The sequence below is a fragment of the Colobus angolensis genome, unplaced genomic scaffold (genome assembly GCF_000951035.1).
Source record: "Colobus angolensis palliatus isolate OR3802 unplaced genomic scaffold, Cang.pa_1.0 Scaffold68, whole genome shotgun sequence".
In the NCBI taxonomy this organism is placed as follows: Eukaryota; Metazoa; Chordata; class Mammalia; order Primates; family Cercopithecidae; genus Colobus; species Colobus angolensis.
In genome coordinates this window covers 277456-291478 of record NW_012120487.1, presented here as the reverse complement: position 1 = coordinate 291478, position 14023 = coordinate 277456, and the positions used below count along the sequence as shown (strand labels likewise).

Here is a 14023-nt window from a genome sequence, read left to right as displayed (position 1 = left end):
TCTCCTGCCTCAGCCTCCCGAGTAGCTGGGACTACAGGTGCCTGCCACCACACCTGGCTAATTTTTTTTATTTTTAGTAGAGACAGGGTTTCACCATGTTGGTCAGGCTGGTCTCAAACTCCTGACCTTGTGATCCACCTGCCTCGGCCTCCCAAAGTGCTGGGATTACAGGCGTGAGCCACCACGCCCGGCCAGAAAAGTGTTTTTAGTACTATTTGCTTGTGCTATTAGTAGTTGTTTGAAGATGACAACCAAACCTCCAGGGAGAAGATGCTAACCTCATCTGCCCAGTACTTTCAGCCACTATTATCTTCAGGGACCACTGGAATGTTTGTGAACCACTTAAATTACAAGAGTAAAGCCGAAAGTCCACAAAAAGCCCACATCCTAATATACATTGCTTACTGTCATCTTCCCCTAAAAGAGATAAGTGATTGATGCTGCTGGTAGGTAATAAAATAGGCTGCTTGTGTCTCAGTGGAGATTACTTCTTGAAGGAATGGGATAAAATCATGCTTTCTGCTTAAGCCAAAACACAAAAACAGGATGAAAAATTTTCCTGGATCCTGTAAAGCAAAAATAAAATTCTAAGCGCCCCCACAACCATCTGAATGGACCCTTCCTCTAGGCCAAGGGCATTCCGGAGTTCATCTGAAGAACTAGTTTCAGGCCATAATGGGAAGGGAGAGCCAGATATGCCTCATTATACCTCACCTCCCTTTTGAAATTACTAATAGAACAGACTCTTAATAAGAAGCATTTACAATCTATTTTCTCTGAAGCCTGCTACCTGAAGTTTTCATCTGCATGATAAAACCCTGGTCTCCAACAAACCCTGTATCAACCTAGACATGCCTTTCTATTTACTAACTCTTTCAACCAATTGCCAATCAGAAAATCTTTGAATCTGCCTAAGGCTTGGAAGCTTTCCCCACTCCTGCTTCCAGTTGTCCCACCTTTCTGGACTGAACCATGTATATATCTTACCTGTATTGACTGATGTCTCATGTCTCCCTAAAATGTATAAAAGCAAGCTGCACACTGGCCACCGTACGCACATGTTCTCAGGATCTCCTGAGGACTGTGTCACAAGCCACTCATCACTCATATTTGGCTTAGAATAAATATCTTCAAATATTTTACAGAATTTGACTCTTTGCATCGACAGTCCTGAACTCTGCTTTTGTAGTGTGAGAACCCACATATTAAATAGGATACTTCTTGATCTTCCATATGCTTACAGAACAGAAATCTGAACGAACAAATAGCAAAGGCCACAGCACAAAATTTATTGAGATTATTTACTAAATAATTCATACACATCCAACATCACTGAATGGAAATAACTTAATTTTTAAAAATAAGCAAGGCTTAAATTGGGGTCTTTCAAAAAACTCAAAAAATTCTTGGTGACTGTATCTTTAACAAATGGAATGACAAAACTAGTTAAGTCCGATTATCTCAATCAACTCCAAAACTCAATGTTGCCAACATGTTTTTCTACTTAAAAGCAAACAAAAAGCAAAGCCTCATAATTTAGTAATTACCATGTTTCTTGGTTTCTGTTCTCAAATGCTACGGAAAGATATCTGAGGAAAGGAAGCAAAGCACCTAGTCTCAACAGTCCTTCAAAACTTTAAGGTTGCTTTCACAATCTCACTATAAATACTTAGATTCCTATCTGACAGATTTCTTGACTTATGTGAGTAGGAATGCTCTCGAAACCTTAGTCTTTACTCTTGCTTCACACTAGAGTTGTTTGATTAAACCACCTCTGTATTTGCTGGACTGCAACACTAGATAAGAACTCATTCCTATCTCTTCCAAGAAACCAAGATAATCTCAATACGAATTTTGGTGGCCAGTATGTTACAGTACTTAGCAATACTTTGTTTTCTAATGGCAAGTATGTTGAAAAATTTATCATTAATAAGTGAATTTCATAACACATAGAAATGATTCTATTAAAATATAAAAACATCCATTAACTTGTCCTCACTATTTCCAGTGACTTTAAATATCAAATCTAATTATACAAAGACAAAATTATTTGCCCTATTTGACCCTGTGTACCAAATGACGTAAGTGCTGAAAATAAGAAACATTTTAAGATTTTAAATCTCATATTAAGAATCTTGGATACCACTTAGCATTGGTGACAGAGGGAAAAAAAAGTAAGGCGAAAACAAATTTCTCAGAGATTTTTAAAGGAAGAATTGATGTAAAAGAATATTCCTTTGGACTCTATAGCCTTTTAAAAATCATTTATCTTTTGGTGCTTCAACATGATGCCAAACAAGAATCTACTGAATAAAAATAGCAAGGAAGGGAATCAAACATTTATAAGATATATTTATTAATTTTCTGACCAAAGTGCAATGATTTTTATATCTTTTTAAACAAATTACTATGAAAAAAGTATTCAAGAAAATAAAACACAAATGGGAAATTTAACTAGATTGCTTCTTCTAATTAATCCTAACCTTTTATTAAGTCTAGAAAACAAAGAAAAAAAACTTTTGAAGTGTTACTAAAATGCTAACTGAATCATTTTAGCATAAATCTAGCCACATGCATTTCAAGGTTCCACTGCTAGGAATTTTGTTAAGATCAGCTGAATCATGAATAATACTATATAACAGAGTATAAGGAACACAAGCATTAGATGTGATCCTTGCTCCATACCCTTAGATTATGTCAGAATAAAGCTGACAATTCTGTCAGGCTCTGAACCCCTAGTGCCCCCAACCCAAATCTTGGAAGCAAAGAATATGCCCTGTCATACAACTTTGTACAAGTTGTAGTAAAACAAAGCTTAAGTTTTTTCACCTTTCTATAGTAAATGGTCAGTTATTTGATAAATACTAAAACGCTGCTAAGAATCCATTTTGAGTTTGTTTACCAAACACATTGTGCAAGAACTGACTACACAAAAAGTTCCTTTGAAATTTGGTCCACAAATTCACTTAAGGTTGGAAATTTAAAACTTGCAAGAAAAAGAGGAAGCGGGTATCCCTAAATCCTAACATGTTGTGATTACTAAAGGGATATATATGCGTACTAAAAAGTTTTGCTCACAGAAGGCACAAACTATAAAAGGATATTCTTTTTGAATTAAAAAAAACTAGCTGATATCCTTCTTTGTTTAGTGAGCACCATAACTAAGATGAAGTTAAACCTGAATTCACTGTCTACTCCTGTGACCAGAAAAAAGAACATAAAAAATTAACTTTGTTTTACCATGTACTTTCCAGCCACTAATTAAGATGTGGTTATGAAAGATTAAAATTGCCTTAAAAAGGGGTCATGATAGCAGCTATCAAAGCAATATTCAAGCATGATTTCAAGGATGTTTTCAGGTTTAGAATTAGCCTTCCTTGTCAAAAATCTGCACAACTTCATCAAAAACCTGTAAAGGAAAAAGATGATAATAATTTTAAAAGCAGGCACTGTTAAAATACCATACAGTTAAGTTCTTATTAAAAACAATCAAATTTGGCTGGGCATGGTGGCTCACATCTGTAATCCCAGCACTTTGGGAGGTCGAGGCGGGTAGATCACTTGAGGTCAGGAGTTCAAGACCAGCCTGGCCAACATGGTGAAACCCCGTCTCTACTAAAAATACAAAAATCAGCCAGGTGTGGTGGCAGGTGCCTGTAATCCCAGCTACCCAGGGGGCTGAGGCAGGAGAATTACTTGAATCCAGGAGACGGAGGTTGCAGTGAGCTGAGATCACACCACTGCACTCCAGCCTGGGCAACAGAGCAAGACACTGTCTCAAAAAATATATATAAATAAAATAAAATAAAAAATAAAGACTCCATCTCCAAACAAGATCACATAAAAAAAATCAAATTTACATGAATTTTCAAAATGAATCATTTTTTAAAATCACATAGTTTCATCTATTTTACTTTAGACAGTAATATTATATAAATAATACATATAAAATTATGACTATATTACATTCAATTAGTGCTTTTAGGACAAAATATTCTTGATAGGCTGCCAATAATTTGATAAAATATACACTGAAGTGGCTTATCTTCTTAGTTCTGATTCTAAAACACAGTTTTCTCATGTATTACATCACCTCTATACAAAGTGTGAATGGATTAAAAAAAGATTCCCTGAATCTTCTTCCCGGGCCATTCTTTTTTATCTTATGACTATAAGAGGATGAAGATTCAGGGAATTGGGGAAAGGGAGGTTAGGTTCATTAAGAGACACTAGAAATTTTGTTGGGTTTGCAAACCACAATTCAGAGATCACTATTTATGAAAAAAGAGAGAAGTGGTAAGTCATGGAAACCTTCCACCTGTGGTGCTATTTGTTCTGTGGCAGAAGAAAGAAGCCTGGAGCTCTTGAGCTAGATGACTTGCCATTCATGTGATCCAACTCACATTCTTAAAATACCAGTTTTCTAGTACTTGGGAGCAAGTTCAGAATTCATAAACCACCCATTTCTTATGAAGAACAAGTGTGAAGTTGTAAACCTCATTTTAGGTTTTACTCAGATAGGAAAAAAACCCTAATTTTTCATTTAGTCCCCAATGTCTTCTTTTCTTTTTTTTTTTTTTTTAAGAGACAGAGTCCCCGTATGTTGCCCAGGCTGGTCTCGAACTCCTGTGCTGGGATTACAGGCATGAGCCACTATGCCCGGCTTCCAGTGTCTTGAAAAACTAATCTGTGATAGTATTTCTTTTTCTCCTGCCTACCCCAAAACAAATAATCACGTTTTTATTTGACATATTTTTTTAAAGACAGGCTAGGAACACTTACTTCATCAACAGATTTAGAAGCATCTATTTTCTTGACTTTCCCCATTTCTTCATATAAGTCAATAATTGGCTTTGTTGACTGAAGGTATGTCTGAATTCTGCAAAAGTAAGTATTACAAGGTTCTAGGTATCTATCCTTTCTTCTATATGTTATAGACGAGCTCACAGAACACTGGATCTGCCCCGACCGATTGACTTAACATCTTAAACAAGCCATTTTACATGTTTAAATGTGACTCTTTTTTTCCTATACCAAATAGGGCAGGTCTGGGATTGAAGTGGTTGTATGTAAAAACTGCAAAGTACCTCTTTTCCAAGCTCTCTCTGTTGTCATCACTCCTACCACTACTCTTTCCCCTCTCAAGACATCGTTCAATGCAGATCTAAAAAGAGATATAAAGTTATCAAAAACATAAAGATACGAATTTGCCATTCTTTTAACCTGAAAAGAAAACAAGAGTTTAAAGAGATGACCAAAAAAACCCCTGCAATAAACCCAGTGTGTCTAATTCATTAATCAACATGCAAAGTCCTTTTAAAATTAAACGTGGTTCAATTTATATAAACTAGGTTAAATAAGTACAGAGCATAATAAGAATTCATTCATGACTCAGTTTTTCCTGTGTATTTCTTTTCAAACTGCAATAAAAAGATCTGTATGTGTATGGTCCCATCTCAGATATACTGTTAACTTATTAGGTATGAATTACATGCCTCAAATTTTGTTTCCTTTTTGCCTGCTTTTTGATAATTCCATAAATTTGCAAATATTTGAGTCAACATATTTGCATTTGAATAAAGCATCCCTTTTTAATTGTGAATAAACATTCCTTAGTTATAAAGCTGTGGTAACATTCTAAAGTTAACTTTGAAGGGTAAATGAAAACATATTTTTGGGGGTTGGAAGAAGAGAGTTGCATTTTAAAACAATGCAAAAGGCCAGGCATGGTGACTCATGCCTGCAATCCCTGGGAGGCTCTGCACTCTGGGAGGCTAAGGCAGGTAGATCACCTAAGGTCAGGAGTTCGAGACAAGCCTGGCCAACATTGCAAAACACCGTCTCTACTAAAAATACAAAAATTAACTAGGTGTGGTGCGCACGCCTGTACTTCCAGCTACTTGGGAGGCTGAGGCAGGAGAACTGCTTGAACCTGGGAGGTTGCAGTGAGCTAAGATCGTACCACTGCACTCCAGCCTGGGCAAGAAAGTAAGACTCCATCTCAAATAAAATAGGAAAGGAAAGAGGAAAGGAGAGGGAAAGGAAAGGAAAGGAAAGGAAAGGAAAAAGGAAAGGAAAAAGGAAAGGAAAAAGGAAAGGAAAAAGGAAAGGAAAGGAAAGGAAAGGAAAGGAAAGGAAAGGAAAGGAAAGGAAAGGAAAGGAAAGGACATAAAGGCCGCAGCAAGTCTCTCCACCAGAGGCACATTTACAGTTCAACCTAAGAACAGTCAACTTCCTTCAAGGTACTAACTACACTTCAGGCTTCTTAATTAAATGATTCTGAGAAATGTATTTAGTTATTCAAAAGTATGTCTGACTTCGTTATTAGAACTACCAGAAAGAAAAGTACATTTTTTTGCTTTTTTCAAGATCATTTCACTCTTAAGACAAATCAGGCTATCCTGTACGTTTCTTTTTTTTTTCTTTTTTTGAGACAGTCTTGCTCTGTCACCCAGGCTGGAGTGCAGTGGCGCAATCTTGGCTCACTGCAACCTCCGCCTCCCAAGTTCAAGCAATTCTCCTGCCTCAGCCTCCCAAGTAGCTGGGATTATAGGCGTGTGCCACCACGCCAGGCTAATTTTTGTATTTTTAGTAGAGACGGGGTTCCACCATGTTGGCCAGGCTGGTCTTGAACTCCTGACCTAAGGTGATTGCCTGCCTTGGCTTCCCAAAGTGCTAGGATTACAGGCGTGAGCCACCATACCTGGCCCCGTATGTTTCTTTAAAACAGAAAGTTTTCCTAACTTCTCAGAAACGTGTTTCTCTTCCAGTAAACAACACCCTAAGGCAAGATACTCTTTGATAATAATGTCTACCTAAGAAAGTAGTCCAGCTTCTTACCTAATATTATTATGTATGTCAATTCTTATTTTTTAAAAATCAAAACTGATTCTTTTTATTTGGAAAATAAAGGAAAATTTAGCTCCCCAAGGCTGCTAATGCCAAATAGTTTTTAATACTCCAACAGCAAGACAGTGCTGTTCTGTCCATCCAATCCACCAATTCAAAAAACACTGCTGCCAATATAAAATGTAAGTTAAAAAATCTTTTGTTTTTTTCCAATAGTTGACTAACAGTTGCTTAAAGCCTATGTGGGCAGATGAAGATTTTCATTACCTCATTATTACAGTCAAAAAACAGAACGAAAGATACATCTGCCTTCCCATCCATGGTCTTGTTCCAACCTTGAAGGTTGTCTTGATTTCTTGGAAACCCATCAATCAAGAATTTATTCTTCTGAGCATTGGCAGCCATTGTCTGATCCATTTCCTAAAGGAAAAAGAAGATTTAGGTTCAATACTACATTAACAAAATGAAATTTCTCAAGCATGGTAGTGTATACATGGGTGTTTGTTTTATTATTATTATTTAAACCCTAAGTAAAGGGTGGAGGGTACATAGCAAAAAAAGACTAGAAGGAAATCTATCAATGTATTAACATGGTTGCCTCAAGCTGGTGTGGTTATGGGTATGTGCTCCTCTCACCACCATCTCATTTTTACACACAATTTTTTTCTGTGGTTTCCAAATTTTCTACAGTTAAGTATATGTTACTTTCACATACACATTCACAAAGTTATAAATAAACAATAAAAGCAGCAATAAGAGGAAAATAACCATTAACCATTATCTTTGCTCCAGCAACTGGAGACCCTGTCTTGTGTTCCCTTTGCTCTTCCCAAGTCGTTTTGCTGTAGTGGAAAGTATATTACTTCTACAGGTGCTCAACTCTGCTATTCATGTAATTCAAGTCCAACAACACAAAGCTTTGGACAAATATAAAAGACCATTAGCATTAATTATTAATGTAGGATAAAATGCTTTTTAATGGAAGCTAATTAAACCCAAATGTCACTGGCTGCCCCAAAACAAAGGGAACAAAAGAACACATTCAGAAAGAGAGCAAGAACAACCCATTTCACCATCCTCTTCCAAAGCGTGAATTTAGGTAGAATGTGGGAATATGTAAATAGGAGACAGAAATCTCTAATCTCCAAATCCTTGCCACTTCAAATACATGACTGTAATAAACCTTAGAGGAGCCTCTATTCCAAAGCGAACTGACATTCAGTACTGTCCATGTTCAAACTTCTCTGGTTCCTCAAGAACAATGGCTGTCAGGACCCATGATCCCTTTATCTGAGAATTGGTTTTAAGCTATCATCTAGCTTCTTTGATATTTGCAAAACTTCAGCAGAATGCTTTTGAGCCTCTGCTATAGCCTTTCTACCACAACTATGGTAGTGGAAGATATCTGAAAAATGCACATCAATATCATACTCATTCAGCATACACTCATTCGAGGTCTACGATCAAGGAACATGAAGAGCAAGGTCATGACTCTTGTCCCTGGGGGGAGTCACAGTTGAGTGCATGACAAATATGTATACATACATGTGCTAAGTTCTATAATCAAGTATGCAAAGGATACTATAGTAAAACAAAGAAGTCAGCACAAACTGCAAGGAAACTGCCAAAGAAAGCTTTTCCAAAGAAGTGGCAGTGGAACTGAATCCTGAATAATGAAATGGCACGTGTAGGCAGACAGGGATCAGTGTCCTCCAGATAGTGGAAACTGGAAATATAAATGAGAAAGCAAAACTGCTTAAATGAATCTATTAGCTGGCACAACTGACTCTTAGGATATGTGTGGAGAGTGGTGGGATATATGACTGGAAAGTAAGCAAGGAGTAAGACTAATGAAGAACTTTGTATGGGACACTAAGGAATTTGAGTTTTATTCTGGAAGTAATACAGGAACATTTAAGAATTTTAAGCAGTAAAATAACAGGCTCATATTGCCTTTTAGAAAAAAAATCACTCTGACTGCACTGAAGAGGATGAATCAGAAGGGGACAAAGATGGATTAAAAGCAAAAAGACTAACTAGGAGTCTCTACTGATAGTCCAGATAAGAAAAAAAGAGGATGTGGCGGGGTGTGGTGGCTCACGCCTGTAATCCCAGTACTTTGAGAGGCCAAGGCGGGTGGATCATGAGGTCAGGAGTCCAAGACCAGCCTGGCCAAGACGGTGAAACCCCATCTCTACTAAAAATACAAAAATTAGCTAGGCATGGTGGCTGGTACCTGTAATCCCAGCTACTCAGGAGGCTGAGGCAGAGAATTACTCGAACCCGGAAGGTGCACGTTGCAGTGAGCCGAGATTGTGCCACTGCACTCCAGCCTGGGTGACAGAGCGAGACTCTGCCTCAAAAAAAAAAAAAAAAGAAAAAGAAAAAGAAAAAAAGATGTGAACTAAGGTGATAGTAATGACAGAGGAGAGACTAACAGAAGAGGATTAAAAGAAAGATAATTGGAAAGATATGCTCACTGAATGGATTTGGGAAAGTGAGGAAGAGGCAGGAGATATAGATTGATTCCCAGATTTCTGCCTTGAGTAGCTAGGTAGATGGTAGAACCATTAAGCAAGACAAGAAGCAAAGGAAGATCACATTTTAGACAATACACTCAGCCTCTGACATGCTGATTTTGAGGCACTTGTGAGACATTCAGATAGAGGCCTAGTAGTTAGGTAATTAAAAATATATGTCTGGAATTCAAAACAAACATTTTGTTTTAGAGCTATAGACTTTAGCAACATTAGCATAGTGAAAGCTTTGGGTATGGCTAAAACCATCCAGAAAGAAACATATACAATGACAGCTGAAGAAGACCAAGTATAAAACCCTGAGAAGCATCATGGTTTTGGAAACTTGCAAAAGAATAACTATTAAAGAGGATTGAGAAACAGCAGTCACTCAGTAGGGAGAAGAAAAAGAGATGCTGTCATAAAGAACAAAAGAGGAATGATTTTCAAACACACTGATCAGAGTTAAATACTACAAGAAAAATAATGACTAAAAGTATTATTTGATAGAGATCATCATTGGTAACACGCAAGAACAGCTGCAATGGAGATGGAAACAGAATCTGACTGCAAAGGGTTAAAAAGTAGAGAGTGAAAAAGTAAAAACCATATAGTCTGCTCTTTCATAATGCTTTCTCTGCTTTATAGAGCAGAGAAAGGACATTAGAGAGAGGGAATGGGGAGAGAGGATTTGTTTATTTTGGAATGCAAGCAGGTTACTTCAACCTCTGAGACAAGACTAAGAAAGGGTTTATGAGCCACTTTTCATCCCCAATGTCTTTAGTTCCAACCAGATGCTTATATAGTTCTTTTCCATCAGGCTTCAGCTATTTCTTGTTGTTCCCAATATTGCACTTCTTTTTCTCCCTCACTGGTCTTATATGTGATAATATATAATGATTATAGTTTTAGGAATCTAGAATGAAAAGTTACCTAGTAAATACAAGGTGTCTGTTTTTCAGATGTGACATTCATTCATTCATTCATTCATTCATTCATTCATTCATTCATTCGAGACGGAATCTCACCCTGTTGCCCAGGCTGGAGTACAGTGGCTTGATCCCGGCTCACTGCAACCTCCACTCCTGGGTTCAAGTGATTCTCCTGCCTCAGCCTCCCGAGTAGCTGGGATTACAGATGCCTGCCACCACTCCTGGCTAAATTTTTTTTTTTTTGTATTTTTAGTAGAGATGGGGTTTCACCATGTTGGCCAGGTTGGTCTTGAACTCCTGACCTCGGGATTCACCCACCTTGGCCTCCTAAAGTGCTGGGATTACAGGTGTGAGCCACCATGCCCGGACTTTTTTTTTAAAGAGATGGAGTTTCACTCTGTCACCCAGCTTGGAGTGCAGTAGCATGATCTCAGCTCACCAACATCTCTGCCTCCCAGGTTCATGCGATTCTTCTGTCTCTGCCTCCCAAGTAACTAGGATTACAGGTGTGTGCCACCACACTTGGCTAATTTTTTATATTTTTTGGTAGAGACAGGGTTTCACCATGTTGGCCAGACTGGTCTCGAACTCCTGACCTCAAGTGATCCCCCTGCCTCAGCCTCCCAAAGTGCTAGGATTACAGGCATCAGCCACTGCACCCAGCCTCAGATGTGACATATTTTAGTTTTGAAAGCTATTAAGTCTTAGCATTTCACATTGAAGCTGGTAATGCACCAGAAAAGTAGACACCATGGCTGAGCGAACATCAATGATGAGAAGGACGTGGGTTAAAAAAGAGAAAGGGCCATGCGCGGTCGCTCATGCTGTAATCCCAGCACTTTGGGAGGCTGAGGAGGGCGGATCATGAAGTCAGGAGAGCGAGACCATCCTGGCTAACACGGTGAAACTCCGTCTCTACTAAAAAATTAAAAAAAAAAATTTGCCGGGCGTGGTGGCGGGCGCCTGTAGTCCCAGCTACTCGGAAGGCTGAGGCAGGAGAATGGCCTGAACCCGGGAGACGGAGCTTGCAGTGAGTCGAGTTTGCGCCACTGCACTCCAGCTTGGGCGACAGAGCGAAACTCCATCTCCAAAAAACAAAAAACAAAAACACGAGAAAGAAGAAAGAAAGAGGTTTAGGCGCCAGGCACGGTGGCTCACGCCTGTAATCCCAGCACTTTGGGAGGCTGAGGCAGGCAGATCACCAAGTCAAGAGATCGAGACCATCCTGGCCAACATGGTGAAACCCTGTCTCTACTAAAAATACAAAAATTAGCTGGGCATGGTAGTGTACACCTGTAGTCCCAGCTATTCTGGAGGCTGAGACAGAAGAATCTCTTGAACCCGGGAGGCGGAGGTTGCAGTGAGCTGAGATTGCGCCACTGTACTCTAGCCTGGCGACAGAGTGAGACTCTAACTGAAAACAAAACAAACAAACAAAAAAGAACAAAAGAAAGCAAAAAAGGAAAGGGAGCAGGGGAGGGAGGATAAAAGAAGAAACAGAAATGGAAGACAGTAACTGTCTGAATGTTGGGAAGAAAGGACCAAGTGCACATAAATGGATGTTAAGTTGAGCTACAGGTGATCCTAAATCAAAGCAGAGAATCCTTGCCACGGTCCGATTTCTTCCCAGGTGAAAGCAAAGTTTCTAGTTCTGCCATTCTCAAGCATAACCACCTTCCACAAGCAAGAAATTCAATACTCTGAGCCACGTGTGGTGGCTCTCTCCTGTAATCCCAGCGCTTTGGGAGGTCGAGGTGAGAGGATCACTTGAGCCCAGGAGTTCCAGCCCAGCCTAGGCAACATAGTGAGACCCTGTCTCCACAAAACATAGAAAAAAATTAGTTGGGTGTGGTGGCATGCACCTGTAGTCCCAGCTATTCAGGTGGCTGAGGTGGGAAGATGGCTTAAGCCTGGAGGGTTGAGGCTGCAGTGAGCTGTGATCAGGACACTGCACACTAGCCTGGGTGACAAAGACACTGTCTCAAAACAAAACTTTTGATATTTTTCATTACACATATGAAAGGTGGATTTATTTTTACTATTAATGTTGTTTGTTTATTTATTTTTGAGAGGAGGTCTCACTATGTTTCCCAGGCTGGACTTGAACTTCTGGGGTCAAGCAATCCTTCTGCCTCAGTCTCACAAGCAGCTGGGACTACAGACATATGCCACCATGCCTGGCTTTTTAAAGAAATTTTTTGTAGAGATGGGGTTTCACTAGGTTGAATTCCCAGTCTCAAGTGATCCTCTTGCCTTGGCTTCCCAAAGTGCTGGGATTGCAAGTATGAGCAACTGCCTGGCCAAAAGGTAAATTTAATTTCTTGTTTCCTCGCTGGTTTGAACTGGTTGGCATTCATTCACACTCCTTACCCTCTTTAATAAACTGATGGTTATCTCAACTGGTACAATCTTTCCTTCTTTAATGTACTTTTCAATAAGTTCACCATACTGTGAATCTGGGTTCTTCCTTTCATCACGAAGCAGCTCTCCTGCAGAAAGGTGTGTGTAGCCATATTTCTGGAAGAAGCACACACAGGAAAAATATCAGAATTCATTCAACCCAGTGGTGGGACTATACTTTTTTTCCTTTGTATTAATTTCTATATTCTAATTTTTCTACAACAAAGAAGTTTTGCTTGTATATTAAATAATAAAGAAAAATTTAAGATATTTCACATAATCCAGTTTCTTAATGGGTATCTTTATTCTTCATAGCTATAATGTTCATGCAAATATATCCTGGCTGGGCACAGTGGCTCATGCCTGTAATTCCAACATTTTGGGAGGACGAGGTGGGTGGATCATGAGGTCAGGAGTTCGAGACCAGCCTGAACAACATGGTGAAACCCTGTCTCTATTAAAAATACAAAAAATTAGCCAGGTGTGGTTGCGGGTGCCTGTAATCCCAGCTACTCGGGAGGCTGAGGCAGAAGAATGGCTTGAATCTGGGAGGCGGAGCTTGCAGTGAGCCGATATCGCACCATTGCACTCCAGCCTGGGTGACAGAGCAAGACCCTGTCTCAAAAAAAAAAAAAAAAGAAGAAGAAATGATCAAAAGTGTATTTTATTAAAGTTTTTTTTTAAAAAACTCCCATCATTTACAGAAAATAGAAATAAGTACAAAATTGTTTAACTCCTTAAACTCAATTTAAAATTATTCCCACACCATTTATAAATGCCTACTTTAATCACTGAGTATACACAAACTTCTGAAAGTTGAGTGCAGAAAGAACTTTATAAAAAATGAGGTGTGACCTACTTTCCCACTTACTATAGACCCTTTTTGAGAAGCATTTTTCAACTACTATCCACAAAATTTTACGGCAACTTTATTTCCCAGTTTATTTTGACTCCTACTTGGAACTCTTTGCTTGACAAATGCTCTACTCTGGTCTAGTGATTATAGCATGTGGTAATATTGAATAAATGCAAAGACAGTACTAAACAATGGCAAACACTCAGTGAAACACCAACAATATACAGAACACTCTGTAATGCTCTACTGTATGAACATATACATTTAGAAGCCCAGTTAGTAATTTAGAAATTAGAACACAGTTTGCTTCCTGACATGGGACAGTTCAATTTTGCAAGCTTTATATTGCATTAAAATGGATGTTGGGTCTGGTATCACTTTAGGTGATGGTTCACGCCTGTAATCCCAACAGCTGGTGAGGCCAAGGAGTGAGGATCACGTGAAGCGAAGGAAGGAGGATTGCTTGAGAC

At 38.8% G+C, this 14023-nt stretch overlaps 1 protein-coding gene across 1 annotated transcript; it reads right to left on the bottom strand.

Moving 5' to 3' along the window:
* Positions 1 to 1265: 1265 nt before the first annotated feature.
* CMPK1 (cytidine monophosphate (UMP-CMP) kinase 1, cytosolic) lies at positions 1266 to 12826 on the bottom strand (the record flags this gene model as incomplete). The annotated part of the gene is made up of 5 exons (XM_011926367.1): positions 1266 to 3409; positions 4783 to 4879; positions 5088 to 5164; positions 7117 to 7269; positions 12668 to 12826. Coding segments are annotated over 5 exons (528 nt in total), but the record flags the coding sequence as incomplete, so codon positions are not given.
* Between the last annotated feature and the right edge of the window lie 1197 nt (positions 12827 to 14023).